This window comes from Elgaria multicarinata, chromosome 4 (genome assembly GCF_023053635.1).
Source record: "Elgaria multicarinata webbii isolate HBS135686 ecotype San Diego chromosome 4, rElgMul1.1.pri, whole genome shotgun sequence".
NCBI classification, from domain to species: Eukaryota; Metazoa; Chordata; class Lepidosauria; order Squamata; family Anguidae; genus Elgaria; species Elgaria multicarinata.
Genome location: NC_086174.1, coordinates 38606116 through 38631357, shown reverse-complemented (window position 1 = coordinate 38631357; position 25242 = coordinate 38606116). Strand labels below are relative to the sequence as shown.

Sequence of the window (25242 nt, the reverse complement as noted above, 5' to 3'; positions counted from 1 at the left end):
CCTCTGAACAGCAAATTGTTGAGGGAAAGAGTGGGGTCTCTATCATTGGAAGCTGTTAGATGAAGGTTGGAAACCATTTGATTGGATTCTTTTATGTAGATTAAGGCTCTCAAGCATGTGGATTTGACTGAAGGACCCTTTGAAATTAATTCCAGTCCTATAATATCCCAGGATGTCTCCACCAATGGAGATAAAGGCAAATACTACTTTTACAAAGATAGGTTTGGATATGCTTCCTGCTTCTTTCAAGAGGATTCTTACGGAGGAGAGGTTGTAAAAGCCACAAGTCTCCTTCCATCACTTTACATCTATCTGTATGTGGTATTTCTCATGGACTGTTCGTAATAGGGCCGCACTGAAATGCCACGCCATGGGATGAATCATGGAATTAAAGATCAAACCAATTTAAAACAGAATAATGTCCCATTCAACAATTTATTCATGAGACAAATTCAGGCACCAATAGCATGATAGCATCAGAGGTCAAACCCATCACTGACCCATTCGTTAGATCCTACAGTCGTAGTGCATTAAATGTGATCCTGAGCTACGGAACAGGACTTGTATAGTCTTACTAGGATCATTCCGAAACAGGTCTATTAATCTTATCCAAAATGATACCTGTTTTTTTACTACAGGATGTATTTGACTCTTGTGTAGCAGTATTTTCTGATTGTTCCTCATATTTTTCACTGTCACGTTGTGATGAATGTTTCAAATCTTCATCATGTTCTAATGTTTCTTTCAAAGATTCTAATGATGATCCAGGGATATAATCATCATCATCCTGGTAATATTTTCTACGATAGTCCTTTTCGTAAGGAACTCTCAGACATACATTTACTTCAAATATTGGTGAATATTCTGCCTCTCCTTTCAGTTGCATTTTCACTTCTTCCAGTATCTAAATTTGTATGAAGGGATGATTAAAACTAATATGATTGACATTTTTGAAGTTTTTCATCATTAAAATGCAAACGGCAGAACAACTGTACATTGTGGGAGACAATTATAATAAAATGAAGTGTTTCATTCTAAAATCAATAATTTAGCAAAAAAAATATTAACATAGTGAAGGGTAAATAAAAGAATAAATCATGGCGTTAGTTTCTTCCATAACTATGTTCATTTTCGTAGTCAATACTCCTTGTAGAATGTCCTGGTTATATAGTCAAAAATATTTTTCCTGTGTTGAGAAAACAATTCCATGTTGTAGGAATGTTCTAAAATAATAATAATAATAATATCCTTTCAAAAGAGACCTATGTGCTGGGCGTTTCAGTAAGTACAATGTGAAAATCTTAATTTTACTGTATGTTAACTATTCAAAATAGGAAGTAAGTGGTCTTTCAAAATGTTAATATTTGCTCTGTACATGTAATGAAGAATATACTATTGGCATAGGATAAAATAAAGAAAATGTCTGAGATCAAATAAATATGCCAAACAATATATTTGTTATTGCTTAGAATGACTTTTTTTTCTTTGAACAGCAGACACAAGGACATGTGTCTGTAAAACATATGCACCTTTAAGCTGCAATTCTACACATATTTACCTGCAAGTAAGTCTGGTTTATCTCAACAAGACTTACTTTTGAGTCGACATTAATAGTTAATTACTATTGTTAATTGTTAATAGTTATTTAATGTTGTTTTATTTATATTGTAAGTCATCATGGAAATATTTTGTGAACCATCCAGAGAGCTTTAGCTATTGGGCTGTATAGAAATTAAATAAATACTTCTTTACACAGCGCATAGTTAAATTATGGAACTCATTACCACAAGATGTAGTGATGGCCACCAATTTGGATGGCTTTAAAAGGGGGTTGGATAAATTCCTGCAGGCAAAGGCAATAAATGGCTACTAGCCCTGATGGTTGTGTGCTATCTCCAGTATTCGAGGCAGTAAGCCTGTGAGCACCAATTGCTGAGGAACATGGGTGGGAGGGTGCTGTTGCACCATGTCCTGCCTTGTTGGTCCCTGGCCAATGGCTGGTTGGCCACTGTGTGAACAGAGTGCTGGACTAGATGGACCCTTGGTCTGATCCAGCATCAGAGCACTTCTTATGTTCTTAATTGAAATAAATGAATAAATAAACAAACAAACACAAGTATTTAAGAGAGCAATCCTCTGTCCCCTAGACAGAGTCTGGAGGCCCATAGGATAGTTTGGGTTCCTGGATCAGAAGTTGGAGACTGCACTCCCTGCCCCTCTCCCAGCCCCTTGCAACCAGTGCAGTGAGAATTGCATTAGCGATACTGGAGGGAGGGAAGGGAGGGGGGTGGGGTGCCAGTGAGCAGGGAGGGGAGGGGGAAGGCTTATTCCGCATCCCCAGGCCTCCCCAGCCTCCTTCCCTCCCCCTTCCTGACAAGTGAAAAAGCTAAACGTGTGGAAAAACTCATCTAGCTAAACTGCAGAGTGAGAACCATGACGGAGGTGAAGATTGCCTCCGCTATGCCTCCCACTCTGCAGTGGATACTCATAAGCCTCTGGGTTCGGAGGCTTACAAGTATCAAGGGTGGATCCAATAGAATTGCTCCTTATTTTAAATAAATTTAATTTAAATTATATAACATAGAGTGGAAATTGTTCAAATCAAAAGCCCAGAAATAATTACAGTACATAGAACTATTTTAAATCCCAGCCATAATTTACACAATTGTGCATTATCATCCGTTGTAAGAGACTTTCTTTTGGAAATCAATTTACCTTGTCTATATCATGGATAGTAACAATTTCACGTTGCGTTTCAGGTTCCTTTGAACCGTGCAATGATTCCTGAGTGTCCTGGAAATTATTGCTTTGAAGTATCCATAGACATCTATTTTCAGTAGTCAATATGCTATTAGCTCTTTCAATGGTGTTTTTATAACATCTGCATATGTAAAATATCATATTATATTTTTTAAAAAAGCAAACATTTTCAATATATATTTTTTTAAAATATCCTTGTATCCTGCTTTCTCGAAGGAGCTCAAGGCAGCATACCTGGGCTAATCTTATTGTTATCAATAACATCTGGAGTTAGCTAACGCAAATTTAGTTGCAACTATGGCACTTCCACACGTCGTTCTCAGGGCGCTTCCATCCGCCCCCAGTGCACCCCGAAAGCGATCGTGTAACTTGCCTGTAAAAGAGACGAGGAAGAACTGTCCTTGCCGCCGCCACCCAACTCCCTCCTCGCCGGCTGGGACGGAGAGCTCGGCGGAAGAAGGCGGGGTGGAGAGTGGAAGACGGTCTCCACCCCACCTTCTTCTGCCGAGCTCTCCGAGCCGGCCGGCGAGGAGGGAGTTGGGTGGCGGCGGCAGCGGCAAGGACGCTTCTTCCTTGTCTCTTCCAGGCAAGTTACACGATCGTTTTCGGGGTGCACTGGGGGCGGATGGAAGCGCCCTGAGAACGACGTGTGGAAGTGCCTAGACATCCTCTGGCCTTGAAGGCAGGGACAGCACAGGGAAAAGAAAACAATGCTGGCAGGGGAAAACAGCCCCGCCTGCAACATCTGGCAGCAACCATTCAGGGTCCCTCACCTGTAACACACACTCCCTTCAATCTTGCCACACACACAGGCTGCCTAACCTGTTGACCGAGGGCCAGTAAAGCCAGCACCGGGGGGGGGGGGGAATCTACACTACTGCTTTAAAGCGCTTTATAACAGTTTTGACAACTGTTGGGGCCCAGGACACACTGCATATACAGGTTTCAAAACGTTTTCAAAGCGCTTTAAAAGCAGTAGTGTAGATCCCCCGACTAGAAACTTTACCACCAGCTTGGAGCCAGGAGTTAGAAGTGCAATTAGGATGCTGGAAGGACTGTGAGGTCAAGCAGTACTGAGCTCAATTCTACCACAGACAGCCCTGTCGCAAAAGGAGCTGTTGCACATTCCCCTAGAAATTGAAGAATTGCCAAAGCCCAAACGTGTGATGACCTCCCACTCCATTATGGTACTGCTCAACAGAGCAAGGGTAACACTGAGAACATTTACTAGCGTCTGCTGCTTGGAGTGCCTTCTCCCACAGGAGACCAGTAAGCCATGAGGCCCTGTTCCGTCTGATTTGTCTGGTAAAGGTGAGACAATGTTTACAGGTAACTCTCAAACAAAGATGAAATAGATTGTGACCATTTGAAGGTGATAACTTCCTGCTACAAGAGCACATGCAGGAAAATGGTGGCCTTTCAGCCATTGCTAGGGTGTCCATATGGAAAGGAGGACAGGGCTCCTATAACTTTAACAGTTGCACAGAAAAGGAAATTTCAGCAGGTGTCATTTGTACGCATACAGAACCTGGTGAAATGCCCTCTTCATCACAACAGTTAAAGTTGCAGGAACTATACCAGAGTGACCAGATACAAATGAGGGCAGGGCTCCTGTAGCTTGAATTGTTGTGATGAAGAGGGAATGTCACCAGGTGCTACATGCATACAAATGACACCTGCTGAAATTCTTTTTTCTATGCAACTGTTAAAGATACAGGAGCCCAATCCTCCTTTCCATATGGTCATCCTTAGCCCCAAGAGGGCTGCCACAAACAAATGAAGTGCCAATAATATCTAAAAATGCAAACAGACAATGTAGAAAGACTGAGAAGATGCAAAGAATGAATAAACAAATACAAAAGCAGAAACTCATTCCTTGTTTTTCTTTAGCATAGTGCAAAAGTATCCTAAAGCTACTGCTGTGGTTCTTGAAAGGATACTGACAAAGAATGTAGCAGCCATGTCCCTTGAGTGTATGATTGGAGAGAGGGGGCAGGGCTCCTCCCAAACCTCTAGCCAAGTTATATAAGTTTCTTAAAAGGAGTTCTGCTTAGGTGCAGAACCCATATATAACTGCACTGAGACCACAAAGAATATTAAATTAAACCATTAAATATATGGGAAATATTGCTTAATGGTATTGTTGGTGTTGATATTTCAGACAGTAGAACAGTGATTATACTTAGATTTCATACCAAGCATTTGTTCCAAGGAATTCTTTCTACAATTTTTCAAAATAAGTAGCCTAAGCTTATTAACATGGTTATTAACATTTCGTACGCAATTCAATGAGGTTTGTATGAGTGCTTTCATCATAAACATGCAAAAATAACCTTATAAGGTCTTCATTAGTCTTCTCTTTTGAAATGGTCATATTAGCGGAGCCTTTAAATATCTCCATAAGATGATTTAAAGCATTGTGGACCAATTTGCGAAGCAGTTCTTGAAAGATCCTGTCAACAAGCTGAAGAAATCTAGAAAACCATTCCATAACGTGACGCCAGCCAGCTATCTCAAAGTGTTTTGGTTTCTCTTTGGCATCATCTGGTAAATGCTGAAAAAGCTGTTCAGCTCCCATCATTTCTGCCACCTAAAGAATTGTAAGAACAAATTTGGAAAAGAAATAAATATATGCTAAATATCCCTTCTTCAAATTAAACTTTCTGACATTTTGCTATAACTTGATGGCCCTTTATAAATAAATATTAATAATAATATTAATACAACTGCCCTTCTGTATTAGGATTGCTTCCTGTAAAAGAATTCTGTCATGGGAGTACATTTTGAATACATTTTCACACTAACAGAAGTACTTTCCTAATGAATTTCTATTCTTCTCATGGATAGGAAGATATTCCTGAGTGGGTTAGTTCCCATCCTGGGGAGCAGGAAGGCAGGGCTGAAGAAGCCATTTCTTGTAAGTGAGAACTACCCACCAACTCAGTAACTAAACAATAGCTGGGCAATAGCTCAGAAAGTATTATTTTTATTTATTTATTTATTTATTGCATTTGTATACTGCCCCATAGCTGAAGCAAGAAAGGGAAAATGGTGGAAGTAAGTGGTTAAACACAACAGCCACTTTAGAAACCCAATAAAATGACAAAATGATCATGAAAAAGCAAGGCCAATGAAGTTCAGTAAGTCGAAGTTGAATACTAAGGACCAAGGAACCAGAGATTGTGAGGATACAAGAAATTAATACAATGGGCAGAATTCTTCCCCTATCCAAGAGAAGAGCAAACATTCGCCATATGAGAATTTCCATTTATTCCCTCATGAACTGAGAAGAGTGCAATCCGACTGCAGAAGCAAAAACACCTACCACTCCATCTTTAAAAAATAAATAAATAAATAAAGTTCGCAGGCCTCTTGGTCCATCTAGCTTTCTTACTTCTTGGTGGGCAGGACAGGCAATCGAGAGGCTCATGGATATAGTTTGGGGGTGGGAAACTTCCAGGGAGTCAGGGGGGGCATTGCCCCCTGGAACCCACAGTGGCATAGCAGCAGCAACAGGGAGGAAAAGGGCTAATTTTAAAAGCGAAAGCTGTTGAATTTTAGTGATGCGGGCTATTTGCTTTTAAATCAAGCTTTCTTTCTCCTCTCGCTGGCATGCCACTGAATTTTAGCACTAGCACCAGAGCAGGGGAGCTACGACTGATCCAGTGAATCCATGTCATTCCTTCTCCCTTTCTATCTACCATCCCATTCCTTTTTCTCCCTCTCCAACCTTCTTCTAAGGTTGCTGTTTGGACCTTGGAAGAGAAGCTGCAACAGAGATTCAACAGTGATTGGGAGGGGAAGAATCCTTGCTCAGTTTCCCCACCCCCTACCCCTGCCCAAGTTCATATCTGTGTCTATCATGGCCTCAGGAGCAGGAGGGGAAAACTCACCATTCTATGGCCCTGGGACACCCCCGCAGGAAACACAGGATTGCTCTGTTAAGCATATGTTCTAGAACAGAACTACAGCCATTACTTGTCTGATCTGGCCAACGTGACACATGCATTAGTTACACCCAGTTTGGATTATTGTAACATGGTCTACGTGGGGCTGCCTTTGAAGAGTGCTCTGAAACTTCAGCTGGTTCGAAGAGCTGCAGTCAGACTGCTGACTGGGGCTGGTTACAGAGAGCATACAACTCCCTTGTTACAACAGTTTCACTGGCTTCTGGTCTGTTTCCGGACACAATTCAAACTGCTGGTTATGACCTATAAAGCCCTTTATGGTTTGGGTCCAGTTTATCTGAAAGACCTTATTCCACCTTATGGGCCTGCCCATGCCCTGAGATCTTCAGGGGAGGCCATTCTCTCAGTCCTACCACCATCATGGGCACACCTGCTGGGAATGCAGGAGAGGGCCTTTTCAGTGGCTGCTCCAAGGCTCTGGAACTCCCTTCCCAGGGATTTTAGACTGGCTCCTTCCTTACTATACTTCCGGAGGCAGGCAAAAACTGTTTTTGTTTCAGCAGGCCTTTGGGAATAGTCCAGACCTCTGTTAATGTGCTGGAGTTTTTATTTGTCATTTGCCTTTTAATCTTCTAAATGTTTTAATACTAGAGTTGGTTTAATTATATTTTTAACTTTTGTATATTTCTATTTATATGTTTTAATTTTGTAAAGCCACCTAGTACTGGGGAAAAGGTGGGATACAAATAAATATAATAATGATGTATTCAATGTTTTTATTTTCTTGGTCGTGCTGAGTATATTTGCATTAAGGATTCCCTTGAATACTGGACATTTTACTTTATGTTTTATGTTTGCTTGATTGTTATAAACTGCATTGGCCATTGTCTTGGTGCAAATAAATTTGATTTGATTTGATAACAACAACAACAATTTCTCCACCTGACTGAAACAAACGTAAATGAAATATACTTTGAAAAATACAAAGGGACCAAAAAAGTATGCCCTTTCGCTTGCTATTAAAGTTTTCAAACTTATCTGGTGTATTCAAGAATTAACACATATTCATGATGTAAGTGACAAAATAAAAAAAAGGAACTTAAGTAATTACCATTAAGAAAGCATTCCGAATGACTTTGATTACTTTATCTTTAAAAGCTTGTATCTGAGCAAGTGCCTGTTGACTCTGTTGATACTGTTTCTCACAAAATTCTTCCAAAGTGTATGTGTAGGATGTGTCTATCTAAGAAAACAAAAACAGAAGAAAATTACCATAAATAGCCAAAACGCCCCTAAAACCGATGCAAGTTCCTGTGCCTTTTTAAACCACTCCATTCATCGATACTAGCAAACAGCAAGAAATGACAGGATATCTGCACTAAAATGATTTTGGGTGGGTGGGGAGGAAGAACAAAAATCAAGAAAGGGCGCACTCCTATGGTATGTGCCCTGGCTACTTGTAAGCCTCCGAACTTGGAATGTAATGTAAAATAGATGCAAAATGCTCTGCATTTTAGCTAGATGGGGATGGCTGAGGTTAACTCATATTCTCATGTCCCAGGTCTCGCTCCCCTGGCTGTGAGGGGGCTGGGGCAGGGAGCGTGGTTTCTAGGCTTGAGCTCGAAGCCCCGGCTCTGAGCTCAGATCCTATTTATAGGGGGCACAGGATTGCTCCCTAATGAAAATAAAACCTTGTTTTGCCTGTGAATGTCTATTATTCTCAATGTAAACATAGCAGTCAACTTGGAGAGAGTTCCTTCTTTTAAGCCAGGAAAATGGCTTCTGATCATACTGGGAGCTTTCCCCTTGCTTTCCCACACTAATAAACCTCAAACCACAGGTGCAACAAACATATAACATCAAAACCAAACATAGCAAATGGAACCCTAATGAATGGAAATACTAATATATTTAAATTATATTGATTTTTTACTGATTTCCTGAGTTTTGCTGGCTTCCACAATATGTATTTCTATATTAGTAATTGTTACATTTAAATTTATACATGTTTTTTCCTGTCCATTTGTAATACTGTTTTTACCCTTATGAAATGGATAGTTTTGTCTTCTGAAGATCTGTGACTCTCAAGGTTACTTGCATCCACACACAATCCTTGGATATAAAGCAAACATCTTTGAAATATCTCATCAGCAAAAAACAGTTGCTTATACAGCACCATTCTGCAAAAAAGAGAATAAGTTCTAAGAGTAAAAACCACAAAGTTTTAACTTCATAGTAATAGTAGAGGAGCATAGGTAATTTTGTGGCAGAATGAATGAAATTGCATTGACTTCAGCATTGACTCTAAAAATCATGATCCTAACCTTGTCATCTGAATTTTAAATACTTGACCTGCATTCTCCAGGTCCATATTGGTGTCATTCCCCCTCTAGAGGAATCCTTTTCAGATGACAATCTGGAACCTTCTGAGCCAAACGCCTTGGGGAACAAGACACTTCAGAGGTTCCTGGGGATGACCAAGAAGGTCCTGGGCCGTCAGGAGAGAGGACTTCCGATCTTCCCCTTTAAAAGATGGACTGTTCTGCTTCTGAGTCAGAGGGGGAAGTTGGACCATCACTACAGGCTCAGACCATGGTCGGGTGAAGGAATGCTTGTTTGCAAAAAAGGACTCCTCAGGAGAAAATGTCTACTCATCAGTAAGGCTCAGGCCAGAGAGCTCTAATGTACTTCAGCTGTGCTTTGGGTGAAGGCTCAGCAGGCTCTGGTGGTAAAAGCCTTCAGCGTCTGCTTAGCCAGTGCTGAAAGCAAGATTGTTTTTGCAGTTCCAGTATTGTGTACCTTTCCTCCCAGACTTGGCCTATGATTGAAGCACCATGCTCCTGATCCTTGGATTCCTTCTTGACTCTGCTTCTGAATTGTGTGACATATCTGACTGTCTAAATGTGTTTTGACTTTTGTCTTCCAACTTGACTGTGTATCTGATTGCTTGCCTGTGTTTTGCCTGTTATTTTGACCACTCCTGCCTTAGCTTGAAACCCAGTGAATTAAAACCTGTGTGCTTGGACATTTGCCTCCTTTGTTATGTTGCTTTTTGGTTAGCGCCTTCATTCTGAGGGCTCATCTACACCAAGCAGAATATTCCACTATGAAAGTGGTATATAAAAGGCAGGAGCCACAGTACTGCTTTATAGTGGTATTGAAGTGCACTGACAATTGTTGGGGCTCATGACACATACTATATACTGCTTTCATAGTATTATATCTTGCTTGGTGTAGATGAGTTGTGGGCCCCAACAGTTGTCAGTTCACTTCAGTGCCACTGTAAAGCAGTACTGTGGCTCCTGGCTTTTATATGCTACTTTCATCTGGAGCCCAGATGGCCTTCATCCCTCCCCAGAACTTAATGCTGTTTTGATGAGTTGCTCTTAGGTTCCTTATATGTTGTTTAGTGAGTTACTTTGATGTTTCATTTTATTTTAAAACAAGTTGAATACTTCTCAACTTCTGTCTACTTGGTCCTTTAATAAATACATTGAATTGGAAACTACAGTTGATTTATTTCTCCTGTTTATCCTAGAGTTAGTCTTACTCATGTGCTGGATTGTTTGGCTAACTTGGTTCTTAACAATTTTAAAGGAGGCTCTAAAACAGAGATCTTTCCTTCTTGACATAAAGGCATAAGTCTTCCTATGTGAGCAGATTAAAAGCGCAATTTTATGCATGTTTAGACAGAACAAGGGGGAATCTACACTACTGCTTTCAAAGCGCTTTAAAGCGCTTTGAAAACATTTTGAAACCTGTATATGCAGTGTGTCCTGGGCCCCAACAGTTGTCAAAACTGTTATAAAGCGCTTTAAAGCAGTAGTGTAGATCCCCCCCAAGTCCTACAGCTCCCAACATTCCCCAGCAGCATGGCTGGCAAGGAAGCAATAGGAGTTGTAGGACTTTTTCATATCTAAGTATGCAAAGGATTACATCCTAAGTGATATTAATGATATGTGAGTGGTGGCAGCACTACCTCTGAGGAATATAGATAAAAGGGTATCTTACCCTGTTCTGCCCTGCAAGGTTAGAGGTACAGTCACAACGAAGTTTATCATAACTGCATATTTACTAGCCTTTTCAGAGGTAATAAGTTCTTAAATTATTTACACTAATAGCTGCTGTTTACACTTACTTGCTCTTTTTGATTTTTGATTTCTTAACAATGTTTTTCCAGTTGATAAAATATTTCTTCTTTCTGGAAAGGAAGTGGGGGGGGGAGCTTTGAAGAAAGGTAGAAAGAGACCCAGAAGATCACCTAATCAAAAGATTATTGAGCCACAAATGTATATTCTATGTTGTACAGCTATCACCCAACAAGCAATATTAAATATTTAACACCCAATCAATCTCAGAGGGTTCAAATGCAGTAGTGCTTTTGTTATTTATATAAGATCATCAGTATGCATAAGCTGTACAGAACAACAAAAGCAATAACAACAAAACCCAAGCCTCTATTCCAGGGAGCTTATGATCTAAACTTCAACAGTGAGGGAGACAATAAGCAACTAGTGTTGTACCAGTTAGAGCAAGCTAGTGCTGATGGAAGTTATATGGGCAGCTCTAGATGTTTTGGCCTATAACTTCCACCAGCCCTAGCCAGCAAGCCAATAATGAGCGATCATGAGAGTTGTAGGCTAAAACATCTGGAGCGCCTCATCTTGGTTACAGTGTCAGCCTAGGGGCCTGTCTTGGCAAGGGGTTTGCCCCGAGTGCATCCGCAGTGGCAGCAGGTCATTTATAAGCAGCCACCATCGTGGAGCCATCCAGGCCTACCTAGTTGGATTTTAAGATGCCTTTTAATAATGTATTAGTTTTAAATGTTTTAATTATATGTATTTTATGGCATTTACATTTATGTTGTACCCCACCTCGATCTGGAGGGAGAGGCGAGTAACAAATTATTATTATTATTATTATCATCATCATCATCATCCCAGGGCTTTCCCCCAAAGCTCCGATTTTAAAAAGTTGGGGACTTACCCAACTTTTTCCACTTGAAGCGAGGCGATGACGGCATCTGTCGTCTCTTGCCTTGTTCAGGAGCTGCTTTGGATTGGTCGCTATCTGCCCAGACAGGATGCGACAGGCAGGCCAGTAAGCCGAATAGCCGTTGGCCTGCCTCCACGCCTCTCTGGCATGGGAAGAAGCTAAAAAAGCTTTTAAAAAATGGGGATACGATGAGCCACACTTCCTCCAAAGAAAAGGTAAAGAAAAAAACCTGGGAGATGAGGAGGCGCAGGTGCTGCGGTGCACGGGCACTGCTCCTTGCATGCAAACCCCCGCACTCACTCCTTCATGTGGTGATAACGTGTAGGAGCACAAATGCCGGTGGGGTTGGGGGCTCGTGGCACCAATGTGTCATTGTCAAGTTGAGCCCTAGGACTGGGTTCACATCCCCACTTAGCCATAAAGCTCACTGGGCAACCTTGGACCAGTCACTATCCCTCAGCCAAACTTACTTCACCAGCCAGTTGTAACTGTAAGGATAAAATGAGGAGTGAATTGCCGTGCATGCCACTTTGAGCTTCTTGGAGGAAAGGCCAGACATAAACGTGATAAGAGTGCGAAGGAATAGGAGAGGCAAGAGGTATAAGGAATGTAAACAAATGCAGTTTCATGTGCTTAGGTTCATTTTGGTTGATGATGTTTATATTAGAGGGGAGAAAGTAAGTAAGAAAACAGCAAATGTGAGATTGGGAGGACAGATGAAAGTAAAAGTACAGGTGTACACACAAGGTAAAATTATGGTTCAGGGATTGCTTTTCTCAAGAAAAGGGTTTTGATGAGAAATTTGAAGACAGAAGGTAGAAAGCTTGAAAATTTGAGGTAAGAAAACAAACAGGTTGCAAATGCTTCATTTTACTAAGCGTATAAACCTTTTTTATTGCCTTGAGTCATAAAAATACCAATTTTCAATACAGCAGGGCAGTTTTCCCGACTGCACTAAACTGATACCAGCGATGTGATAAAACAGAAAAGGGAGTAGGGTTCTAATGTTTAACTGTATCTGGTTAATCACGTTCCTGAAGGGACTGTGAAAACGGATAGATTATCTACTCTATCCCTCAGGGACATTATGGAAGAGTTTCAAGGTATGATAGAGGGCTCATCCACATCAACCAGGATATTCCATTATGAAAGCGGTATATAAAAGGCAGAAGCCACACTACTGCTTTATAGCAGTATTGAAGTGCACTGACCATTGTTGGGGCCCATTGACACATACCATAAACTGCTTTCATACCACTTTCATAGTGTTATATTCTGCTTGGTGTAGATTTGTCATGGGCACTAGCAGTGGTCAGTGCACTTCGGTACCACTATAAAGCAGTAGTGTAGATCCTGCAGTGCACTTCAATATGGCTATAAAGCAGTAGCATGACTCCTGCCTTTTATATACACTTTCATACTGCTTTCATAGTGGAATATCCTGCTTGGTGCAGATGAGCCCAGAATGTTACCCAAGAGAGAAACCACTGTCTAGAGAATTATGCAGAAGTGACCTCTCATACATTGTCATGACAGCAGCCATGTAATCAGCCCTAGCCTTGCCCCCTTTCCAGAAATCTACTCTCCTACCAATCACATTCAAAGGCCCTCAAGGCCTGTCAGATTCTGGAGGGCTCTCACAAAATGAGACAGGAAACTATGTTCCTAAGGTCCCTGTAATTTCTGCTTCATTCCCCTCTATATCTCATTCTTCCATCATTTGAGTGGTGTCCTGACCTCGGCATTAGCTTCTGTATTTCTCACAGAAATGTATGATGAATGAGAAATCAAAACATACCAAGAAGAGAATTGTCTAGTTTTCTTGATGCTCACCAAACTTGACAATCATAATGCACATCAGTCATAACACATCAAGAACATCACCCAATATCACACACACATATTGAGCACCTGCAATCATTTCCCTAAGTCATCTACTCCATTCACAACATCCAAACCACGCCTGTTACAATTGAGCACCCATATGCAAATAATCTATTACACACCCCTTTTCCTAGATACATATTTTCCCTTCAGAGCTGCAGCCAACTGCAGTTAATGATGTAATGTTTAATATCATCTCATTACTAGGGTTTGGTCACCCATTGGGTTCTCTAAGTAAGAATCAGGAGTAGTAGGGATGTGCAATTGCTTTAGATCAAATATTACTCATAACTGTGAACCGCCCAGAGAGCTTTGGCTATTGGGCGGTATAAAAATGTAATAAATAAATTCAGAGTAGTACCAGGAGAGGAAGGTCTTTATTTCCTCTTGACTCCTAAAATATAAACTGGAACAACAACTTTGTATTCTGACTGTGATATCATTAAAAATAATAATTGTAATGATATAGGGCAGGATCCAGAGATGTGCTAACAGGAGAAATCCTGGCAGTGGAGTTCTGTGAACAGGTGCACAACAGCTAGTAGAAGACTTTGTGCACAAATAGGAGCATCTCCAAGTTTCTATTCTTTTCATGTGCAAGGATCTTGTGTTTAAAAAGCCCTTCTGCATGTTGAAAAGCATATCTTTATCCAATCCATAATTATTTTGAATATGAAGGAATCCCTTACCTGAAATTAATACATATATCTATACTACGTAATGCATAATAAAGTTGCCTTTCATTTAACCACTCCATTACTGGTGTTATTTCCATTTCTTGTTTTCCACACACTGAAGTAAACTATGAAGAAAAATGAAGCAAAAACTAGTTTCAGGAGTTAAGAACATAAGAAGAGCCCAAATGCTGGATCAGACCAAGGGTCCATCTAGTCCAGCACTCTGTTCACACAGTGGCCAACCAGCCATCGGCCAGGGATGAACAAGCAGGACATGGATGCACTCTCCCACCCATGTTCCCAAGCAACTGGTGCACACAGGCTTACTGCCTCGAATACTGGAGATACACAAACCATCAGGGCTAGTAGTCATTGATAGCCTTTGCCTCCAGGAATTTATCCAACCCCCTTTTAAAGCCATCCAAATTGGTGGCCATCACTACATCTTGTGGTAGTGAGTTCTATAATCTAACTATGTCCTGTGTGAAGAAGTACTTCCTTTTATTTGTCCTGGATGTCCCACCAATCAGTTTCATGGGATGACCCCGGGTTCTAGTATTTTGAGAGAGAGAGAAAAATGTCTTCCTCTCCACATTCTCGACTCCATGCATAATTTTGTACACCTCTATCATGTTTCCCCTTAGCCTCCTTTTTTCAAGCTAAACAATCCCAGTTGATGTAACCTTCCCTCATAAGGGGAAATTAACTGCTTTCAATTTCAACTATTATGAATTACTTTTCATCCTGATTTTTTTTTCTTTTTTGGATTGCATGGACAACGTTCAAACTTATAGCATGCTCTCTCAAGAATCCAGCCACATTAATTTCTGCATCCTTGAAAGCAGAGACAGGGAACATGTGGCCTTCCAGATCTTGCAACTCCCATGATACCTCACTATTGGCTATGCCTGCTAGGCCTGGGGTGGCTGGGTGGGTTCGTAGTCCAACAACATCTGGAGGGCCATACATTCTGCTTTAAGAGATACCCTGAAGCAAAGCCCAAATATCAACAGTTACATCACAACAGTAGACAAGAACCACAGCAATTGAGGAATCTATGGACTGTGTCATTTCTTTATTCTTACCTCTAGATGGTGCTGGTGAACTATAAACTATAAACTCTAAACATATAAACATCACTTATGACTGCTTAAATCTTATGTTTGCTTAACGAGAAGAAATAAGAAGAATTCTCATCTTAGCTGTGAACCTAAGCATTATTTTTGTAATTAAGGTGTTTTTGTTTTTAAGAAAGGCACAATTTTCCCATTTATCTCTTGAAACATATATTCAACACCTGCTCTTGAAATATCCCCAATATCTCTCTGTACTCAATTTGTGGAACCTGCCATCAGTTAACAAGTAATTAGGCCTTTGCTGCGGGAAGCCCCTTAGTGGAAAATATATCCTTCAGGCACCTCTTTCTGTCCCTCCCTCCTAAACTTCAGAAAGAGCTCAGACTTTCAAATTCTCCAAATGCTTCTAGAGGATCTGTGTAGTTTTCCCACCTCATTTCTCTCCTTTAAAGGGGCTTTAAAACAAATTTGCATGTAGTTTATTGTAGAGTTTTCTGTAATTATTCCAAAGTGCTATATAAATAAAATTAAACAACAATGATACACTTAGATCTCTCTGTGGGGTATATTAAAAACTACGTTTCCCAAAAGCATATACACACATATTAAGACAAACCACAAACTATTTTGTTTCTGACACACGTTGTTCACCAGGAATTAAACTTCTCTTTGTTTTGTCCCCATGCTAAAAAGATAATAATTGCTATCAAATACTTCTTCATATTAAGTATAGTAGGACGGAGGCTTTTTACCTAACAGCCATTATTCCAGAATACTTGTACTGTCTCTTTTTAAACACTCTAGAATATGGACAAACTATGGTTTGGCTCTCTGGCAGTAATTTAAAACAAAACTACTGCTTATTATGTTCCAAGAAGTTGGGAACCAGCTTGTGCGTTATACAGTTGCCAACCAAGTGGCACAGATAATGTCAGCAGGGCAGGTGATGGGTAGACCAGAGGACAGGGTGCAGGGTAAGAGGTTAACAAGGCAAGATCAGCAAAAAGAGCTACAGGACCAAAGCAGCAGAAAAGGTGTTTTGACAAAGGTAGATGTTGAGCTGAACTGATACTTATTGGAGCCTGCCTCACAGGTTAAGGAGAAAGGGATTTAAATGGGAAATGCTCTGGCCTGGAGCTGCATTCTGCAGTGCTCTTGAATGGCAACAAATTAAACCTATATCCTCTGATAGGGACATCCTAGTGATCAAACAGACTCAAGTGGTTGATGTGTGGATTCAGCTTCTTCAACTGTCCAAAGCCTGGTGATGCATCCTCTTTCAGTGAAGTCTATAAGGAGTTCATGTCAAAGCATGCTGCTACTGCTGCATGTGTGGCTTGCTACAAGCACAGAAAGAGCCAGTTGAGGACTTAATCAGGGAACCAGTAATTTGAAATTCTGAGCTGGGAAAGAGGCTATGTTACCTTGGATACATATGAAGCTGTAATTGTCCAATATTCTTTACTTTGTTTAGCCAGATTTGTAGAGACTACTTGAAGGTCATATGGGTCATAGTTTGCTTTAGGGTCATTCCTGCTTCTTATGAGACAATATACATACTCTCCGTCATCTTTCCTTAATGAAATTTTCTGTTAACAGAAAATAAAAACAGTAAAAAAAAAGAAAGATTGGAATTATTATTATTATGCAAGTCTGTTATTCATTTTGACATACAGACATAAAATTATATCCAGTGTCATATTTAAAATGCATCTATGCAAAATAGAAGAATTAGTTGGCATCATAATATATCTTTTATGAATTTATAATCATTGATTTATTAAAACCATAATGTGAGATTATAAACACATCTAAGTCCCACTGAAATCATTGTAACTGAACAATATGAGAGCGTCACAATATATGCACTTTTGAAATTAATGGAAAACCTATTGTAGATTTTAATGGATCCAAATAGCACCCTCAGACCATCAAGATACTATGATATATAGTACCCATTATTTCAGAATCAGATCAGAAACAACTGCCTTGACCACCATTGTTTCTTGGAAAGGTGGTATATAAACAAAATAAAAATAAATAAACCAGTTTTAATAAAGATGCAGGCATATAACCAATTAAACCAAAGAAAAACAAATATTTCATATAAAGAATAAATGAAGTTTTTATTTATTTGTTTAATTTTAAGCATTTTTACTCCATTCTTTAGCAGAGAAGGCTCCCAGTGCCAAAGAGAAATATCTGAGCACACAAGTATAATCTTTAAAACAGTATACTGAGTAAAATCCAACATCCATGTGCACATACTTTTGCTTGCACACTGGGACTTCCTCCTCCTCCTGTCTTCCGCCAAGCAGCCCCCCAATGCCCACCCCAGTCTACTCCAAAGTGTCCTTGATGGGAGGTGCTAATTGGATATCGCCCATATTATTATTATTATTATTTATTTATATAGCACCATCAGTGTACATGGTGCTGTACAGAGTAAAACAGTAAATAGCAAGACCCTGCCGCATAGGCTTACAATCTAATAACTTAAGATTCCTTTACCTACATCCATTTCATATTTCCTGAAGCTCGAGTGTTTAGTCTCCTTAAGGCCCATTCAAGTTTTACATCATATAATTCATTACAAAGAATTATTATGGAAGATAATACAGCAGTGTCCTTCAGTGTCCTTTTCCTGTATTCCCTAAAACCTCCCAAACCAAAGAAGTTCATTTATACATTACTCTTTGACAACTACATTCCCTCTGAGTTGTAATAAAATACAAAACTCAAGGAAATAGAAATATTTAACTCGCATTACAATAATTATAACACTACAGAAAAATTAAAAGGAGACACTGCTGACAAATATTCTTTTAAAATCAATTAATGATATCTCCTGATATTTCAGCAGCATCTAAGAAGCACTGTCTGCAAAGCACTGCTGTTAATTAATGTTTTCTTGTAGCTATTATGATTGCCTAAGGGAGCTTCTACACATTGCATTTTGCCATCTCATTAGAACACCACTCAGTTGCAACCCAAACATTAAGGTGAACAGTCCTCATTGTGATTACTGCTAGATCAAATCTGGCTATCAACATCAGCACAGGAAGCAGAGCTGCTGTTGTCTCCAAAACAACAATGGTAGCTCTAAACTCCTGCAATAGAATATCTTTCCTTAATAAGATATATTCAGCTCCACATCCCATCGCTACATTTCCATTACTGCTGTATTTGTTTATTTATTTATTGCATTTCTATACCGCCCAATAGCCGAAGCTCTCTGGGCGGTTCACAAAAATTAAAACCTTTCAAAGTATAACACAAACAGTATTAAAACATGATATTGCCCTTGGGTCAGAAACCCTGTAGAACATTTAAGAGGCAAATACAGCAGGAAATAAATATTTAGAGTATTTTAATATACCAGCTAATGCCATTAGGAAGGTGTAAGAAAAAGTGTTTCATTGACTATAGACAGCCTTCCCCACCCAGCGGGCTGTCTATATACAGAGAAAGCCCCGTGGTGGCTGTGAATCTGTGCTGCATCAGTTAAATGACACAAGAGCAGCTTCACAGTTACTGCGGGGCCTTCCCATGAAGCTGTGGATTGAAAAAATAAGGGATTTACCCTGGCTTCTTCAATTGGAATGATGTCAGTATGGCTCTTCCGCCATCTGACATCGCTCCAGAGCCAATCCCGGGCCGGGGCCTGGTGGAAGGTGACTGCCAATTGGTCACCTTCAACCAGGAAGAGGGTGGGGGCAGCTTTGGTACCCAGATGGCTGCCCAGAACCCCCACGCTCCCTCCTTGCTGTCGAGATTACCTGATGCCACCCCAGGAAAGGGAAACCGCAGGGTATCGGGGTGAGGTAGAGCCAACCTGGCACCATGAAGGCAGCCCCCAGGTTGCCATGCTGGCTCTGGATAAGAGCTGTAGTGTAACACATTTGGAGAGCACCAAGTTAAGGAAGGCTGAGATACAAGCTGAAGTAGCCTTTCCCCTATCCCAATCACAGTAGCTGAGTTCCAGTGAATCCAATGCCAAACCCAGAAGCCAGAAATCACTTTCCTGATGGGATTTTGTGGCATTACCACAATACATTAAAACCAATGGAAAATTGTCATTAACTTCTACAGGTCTCAGCATGAATCCTAAACAAAGAAATCAAATGAAGAGACTTGGATTGAAAAGGAAAATACCGGTAATGTGAACTTCTGAAAATTAGCTAAATCTGCTGGTTTAGCAACAAGTCCCCATGGTGATAGTGAGGTCTGCCACCCAAGTTTATCTCTCAGTCTCAAAATATGCGATATCACATCATCAATAACGGGCTCTAGAGAAGAACAGAAACCAGTCAGTATTGTTTTTGGTATTTTGTTACCCGTTACAAAGGTTCGCAAACAATATATTTTTAATACTGTGCTTAAGTACTACATAAAGCAAAAGGCTGTGACAACCCCACAAATCATTATTAAATTATGATCCTATTCAGTGATGCACTATGACAACATATTGGACACATTCAGACATCATACTAAACCATGGCTGGCAAGCAGGATTGAGTGGGGTGCTGGATTACCCCCGAGGTCTCTGCAAACTGAATTACTTGTAAGGGGTGCAATCATGCCCTGAATGTCTCCATGTAGTCATGTCCCTGACATAATTTGTTCCCGGCAGGCCTGTAAGTCCACTGGGACCTGGCTTTGGTGCACACAGGACTTCTCCTATTTGAGAAGCTGCAAGGTGAAACTCTTTTACCTGCTGCATGCATTCTCCTATTGGAGAGAGGATAAGGAGCAGACAAGATGCTCAACCTGGCATGGCTTGTCTTTCAGCCTGTCCAAATGGGAAGGCTGAAGGACAAGCAAAGCTTACTCCACTACTATTAGCAGGAGCTCCACAGTGGTGCCATGGGGTTTGGGCATGCCTTCACTTATGCGAAGTAAATAGTAATTTCTGACTGAGGCAAGTTTTTTCTACAAAATAGACATACCACTTTGAGGAAGCTAATTCTTTTTAGTATGGGGGCTAACTTGAATCAATGTTCAGTTAACAAGCATGATTCAGTTATATTTATGGTCAGGTGAGCTATCCATGGATTAGTGTTTTTTGGGGTGGGGAATGGAAAAACCTGGCTCAGTTTTCTGAGATGATCCAAGGCCTGGAATCTTTCCTTATCCCTGCCAGCTCTCCTCATCTCCCACACCTCTCTGGCATACTGATTAGAACTATACCAGGTCACAAACCCCAGGATCTCATGGGAAATGCAGTTCTCCCATGCCGCCCTCCGCAGCCTTTACACCAGGGGAAGGGGAGGGGCAAGCTTCTCTCCATTGCTATCCCCCCCATTGCTTGTGTGGCAAAGGAAGGATTGGTACTGTAGAGATGGGGAGGCCTGAGAGGGATGTGGGGAGAGAAGTGGAGAATTCATCTCTGGCTTGGATTTTGATCCAAGCCAGAAAAGAATTCAGGGACTTTTAATTGAAACTCTCATTTCAGGCAGGCTTTTGTGAGCTCATAAAAGTCTATTTCCAGCTGGCTTCGGAGAATTTTGTGGGCAGCTCTGTATTTACCTCAGCGGAATTAGTTTGGATATCTGAACACAGATTTGGTTCATAAAGCATTGCAACTTTTTAGAAGCATTTTCAGGGAATTGCACAATATATAAATAAATTTTAACAGGAATAATTTACTTAAGTACAATCCTATGCATGCTTAGACAGAAAAAAATGGCCTACAACTCCCAGCATAGATCACAGGCAAAATTCATCAGTGTATAAAATAAATGTGAAGCAAACAGGAAGCAGTGCTGGCTTCAATAGCGTAAGTGGCAACAGCATTTGGCTTTCAATGTACATACCAGTTTTATCATAAGGGGGAGGAGGTTGTTTTACCCAGACAAATTTGTGATCACCCCCAGTCTGAAATTTCATGCATGTCCTTTTATGGCAACTTAATTCTGTCGAAACAGTTTGATCTTCAGTCTTTTCATCTTCATCTGTAACAGATAATCAATATAATTACATAACTACTCTTAAGCATATGTCCAGGATATAGTTATTATCTAAAATCATTACCAATTTTGCACTTAATTGTCTCTAAATTCCCTCCATCGGAACAGTTGAAGTCCAACTACTGGACTTTGCGTAAACATATGCTTAAAATAGGGTGACCATATGAAAAGGAGGGCAGGGCTCCTGCAGCTTTAACTGCTGTGATGAAGAGGGAATTTCACCAGGTGCTGTATGCATACAAATGACACCTGCAGAAATTCTCTTTTCTATGAAACTGTTAAAGATACAGGAGCCCTGTCCTCCTTTTCATATGGTCACCCTATTTTAAGCATATGTTTAGGCAGTCCAGTAGTTGGGCTTTTTGTGGTATGTGTGTGTGTTATTACACACACACAATTGTACCAAAACAGTCTTCAATATTCACTGATGTACACAATGTTTTAAATTATTTACCTGCATCATGGAAATAAAAAATGTTCAGTGTAAATGGATTCTCTGCACCCTTTTCACAAGTAAAAGACTACAACTACAACATTGGAAAGATAGACACACCTCCTATAATGCAATGGATTGAGGACCTTGCAACACTCTCAATATATGAAAGGGTGGAATATGGCTGTCACCTTCAAATGGATACTTATTTGTATATTTGGTCCACTTCTATTGCAGCCTGTGTATAATTGCTTGGAAGTTGTATGCATTTCATAGAAATCCATGTATGTATATTTAAAAAATGGAATAATAATAATAATAATAATAATAATAATAATTTTGAGTGCTTGCAGGCATCAAATTGGGGACCCTTGTATGAACCCAATAGATGGAGGACTTTGAGATAGGAGCCCTCTGTCTACCTAAAGTTGGCCAGCAAGAGCCAGGCATGCCAGGATAAACAACAGAGGCGATTTCACCTCCTGTTCTTCCTTTAAAAAAGGAATTTCAGCTTGATGACCCTCTAAGCCTGTCTAGCGGACTTACCAGCAGTGGGCCAAGATGGGGACAGAGAGGCTGTAGGATCCTACGGATCCACACCCCTCCCATTTACCATCCCACTCCCTATTTGCCCTCTCCAAGCTCTTCCGAGTTCTCTGGTGTGATGTTGGAAGAGCAGTCATCACAGAGCTTTCCACAGCAGCTATGAGAGGGGAAAGGAAGGGGAACAACCTGATCATGGATTCCTCCTCTCAGAGTCATAGCAGTGTCTATGGCCTCTGGAGTGGAAATCTGCCATATCCAATGGTTCCTGGGACATTCTCCAAAGGACCATCGGATTGCTCTACCTGCCATTCAAGACCTTCTTGACATATTCCCAGATGAAATCTATTGTACTTTCCTTTTCTTTCAGCAGAAGCATCAGTCGACACACCAACAGTATAGCTAACATCTCCAGGGAAAGGAATTATAGGAAGTTTCTCTATGGTCATATGTTTCAGCGTAGAGTATTCCAAGCTCCTGCGTCGATCCCACTCTGTCATTTCAGTACGTTGATCAACAACTGGTTTTGCTCTTTCCTTATGTATTTTTGAGAAACTAAAATGAAAAGAAATAATCTGAAGACTACATGATAGCTTTGTCACATAGAAGCAACATTTACTTACCGCCTTCAGCTGCCCCAGAAATGTGCAGAGCTGGTGTGGAAACACAGCATATAAAGACATCACATTAATTAAAGAGGTGTTTTTAAACAATATGAATTTTTAATTAAAACTAGGCTGAACTAGGCATTATGAGTAAAATATGATTTCCAACTCTGTGTTTCCTCATAATGCTAATGTGTAGGCAGAGGGGCAAGTAGAAGAGCATTTAGAGGAAAACTGGTTGGGAGAAATGGTGCCTAATCCTTCTGTGACAAACTCAGTCTTTCCCTCCTCCTCTCAATACGTCCCAGACAAGAAAACTTACCCAGACATAATCAGGCATCTACAGGCACCAAAATCTGTGTTATTACACACCAAGACTTTACAAGGTATATCCAGCAATCAACCTGGAGGATGCACGATCAGGCTATTGACTGGTCAGTTTGAATTTCCAATTTCTCTATGGGAGTTCCTGCTCTCCATAGAATGCCCTTGGTTTTGAAAGCTGGCTTTCTGATTTCAACTGCAGGCAAACGTTCAAGCCTAAACCACACAATGGAGTCCCAGGTGCTCGCCACCGCTACCTGTAAGCCGCTTTGGTGAGCTGTTCTTAGGATGTAGGTTCTGATAGTGAAGTCTTAGCTAGCTAATTCTATTATTCATTTTACTTTAAAAGCATTTGTGAATTTCTCTCTGAGTAGTTCATGAATAAATATACTCAATTTGAAACTGGAGATGAATTAGCTCTTTTGCCTATCCTGTGTTAAGTATAAGAAAGTAAAAGGCTTGCGTAGTCATTAAAATTGTGTGTGTGGCTATCTCAAGGCTAAACAGAGGAAGACTATCTGTGAGCAATTACCTTGAGATAGAAGCTGTACTGGGAACCTTGCCAGGATTCTCTAAGATATCATGGTGTTAATGATATGAATATACCAAAGATCCTTGAGGCTGGGTTAGCCTAATCACAGCTGTATGTAATATAGATAAGAACTGTGTATATATGTATATGTGTATTGCTTTTGTCACTCGGCACAATGACATGGAACTGTTAAGAAGTCTGAAGCTAATAAACTTACTCTGCTAAGTAAGACCTGCATTGTGAGCTGTGTTTCTGAGCACAAACAGAATTCCCAAGGAAAAGTTCTGGCCCCAACATCCTGAAGCTGGCCTTACTTAGTTCATCAAGAACACTTGGTACATTCTATTATAGTTTAAGGAGTTTAAAGAAAATTTTCAAGAAGAGGTCTATCCTTCTCCATAGGTACAAGCCGTAAGCCTGGATTCCCATGGATCACGGAAATGAGTTATTAATCATCTGGATGTGGCACTCAATACCCCTAAATAGACAATAAAGGGTACTCTGCAGGTCTGGTCGTCGCATGAGACAAAGCAGGAAGAGTGAGGAATTCTGCATCTCCGCCTACTGCCCTCACCAGGAGAACCTGCCTCCTCTTTCAGTGGGTGCTCCATAAAGTCCTGCCAGTCAAACCCACACATTGTGGCAGCAGGACTCTTTGAAGCAGCTGCCCAACCCCTGTTTCACTTTGAGGGGAACTTCAGAGTGAAACAGCAGACACACTCGAGCTGAGTATCCTTTCAGTGAAGAGGACAGCAGATGGGCAAGCTCTCCAGTGGCAGTGATAATAATAAGGGGAAGGGGAGAGGGTGTGCAGCACAGTAAAGGGAAGGCGAGCACAACACGAGAAAGAGAAGGGGGCATGAGGCTGTAGTGGGTTTGGGAAGAAGGGGTGCAATGCAGTGGTGGCGGCACTTTCCCACCTCACGCAACAAGAGAGTTTGTCCCAAGGCTGGCGTCTCACAGTCTGTTCTAGTTGATGGTGTAGCCACACATTTGTCACATCTTCCCCCATCAACTAATCTCCTTTGCAAATGCCTTTCCCATGTTCACTTTTAATTGCTTTTCTTCCCTGCCAGGCTCCAGACCAGAAGTAAATGTGGCCGAAGGGGAAAAATAGCTACATTTGGGAGTATTTGTAGGGGGGAAATGACATGTGAAGAGCAATTAAAAAGAGGGGAAAATATGGCCAACCCATTCATATTTGAAGCACCACCCCCGGGCACAAAAGGAAAATAAAAGTAAAAAAGAAAGAAAGAAAATTGCCCAACAAAAAGGGGCAGCAAAGAGTAGGATCTGCCACCCTAAGGCCACCAGAAAAATGACACTCATTACCAAGGCACATTAACTCCAAACACACCAACTGCCCTCTCCACATTTCACTGTGAGCCACCAAGAATCCTCACTCCTTGAAGCAGTAGGCCAGAGAGACTCCTCAAGGCTGAGTTATGGCCCGCTAGCTTAGAATCTCAGCTCCTCCTGAGCCAGGACGGTAGCTGACTTGTCTATTAACCATGGCCCCAGCAAATAGCGCTGACA

The 25242-nt window shown here is 40.8% G+C and overlaps 1 protein-coding gene across 1 annotated transcript in view; it reads right to left on the bottom strand.

The window, feature by feature from the left end:
* DNAH14 (dynein axonemal heavy chain 14) overlaps nucleotides 1-25242 on the bottom strand; it is a 206086-nt gene that overhangs the window by 140541 nt on the left and 40303 nt on the right. The window contains 11 exon segments of the mRNA XM_063125389.1: nucleotides 627-904; nucleotides 2716-2881; nucleotides 5094-5350; nucleotides 7780-7911; nucleotides 8710-8848; nucleotides 10807-10869; nucleotides 14237-14349; nucleotides 16725-16889; nucleotides 19456-19589; nucleotides 21117-21254; nucleotides 22637-22800. Of these exon segments, the coding sequence (XP_062981459.1) occupies nucleotides 627-904; nucleotides 2716-2881; nucleotides 5094-5350; nucleotides 7780-7911; nucleotides 8710-8848; nucleotides 10807-10869; nucleotides 14237-14349; nucleotides 16725-16889; nucleotides 19456-19589; nucleotides 21117-21254; nucleotides 22637-22800 (1749 nt within the window).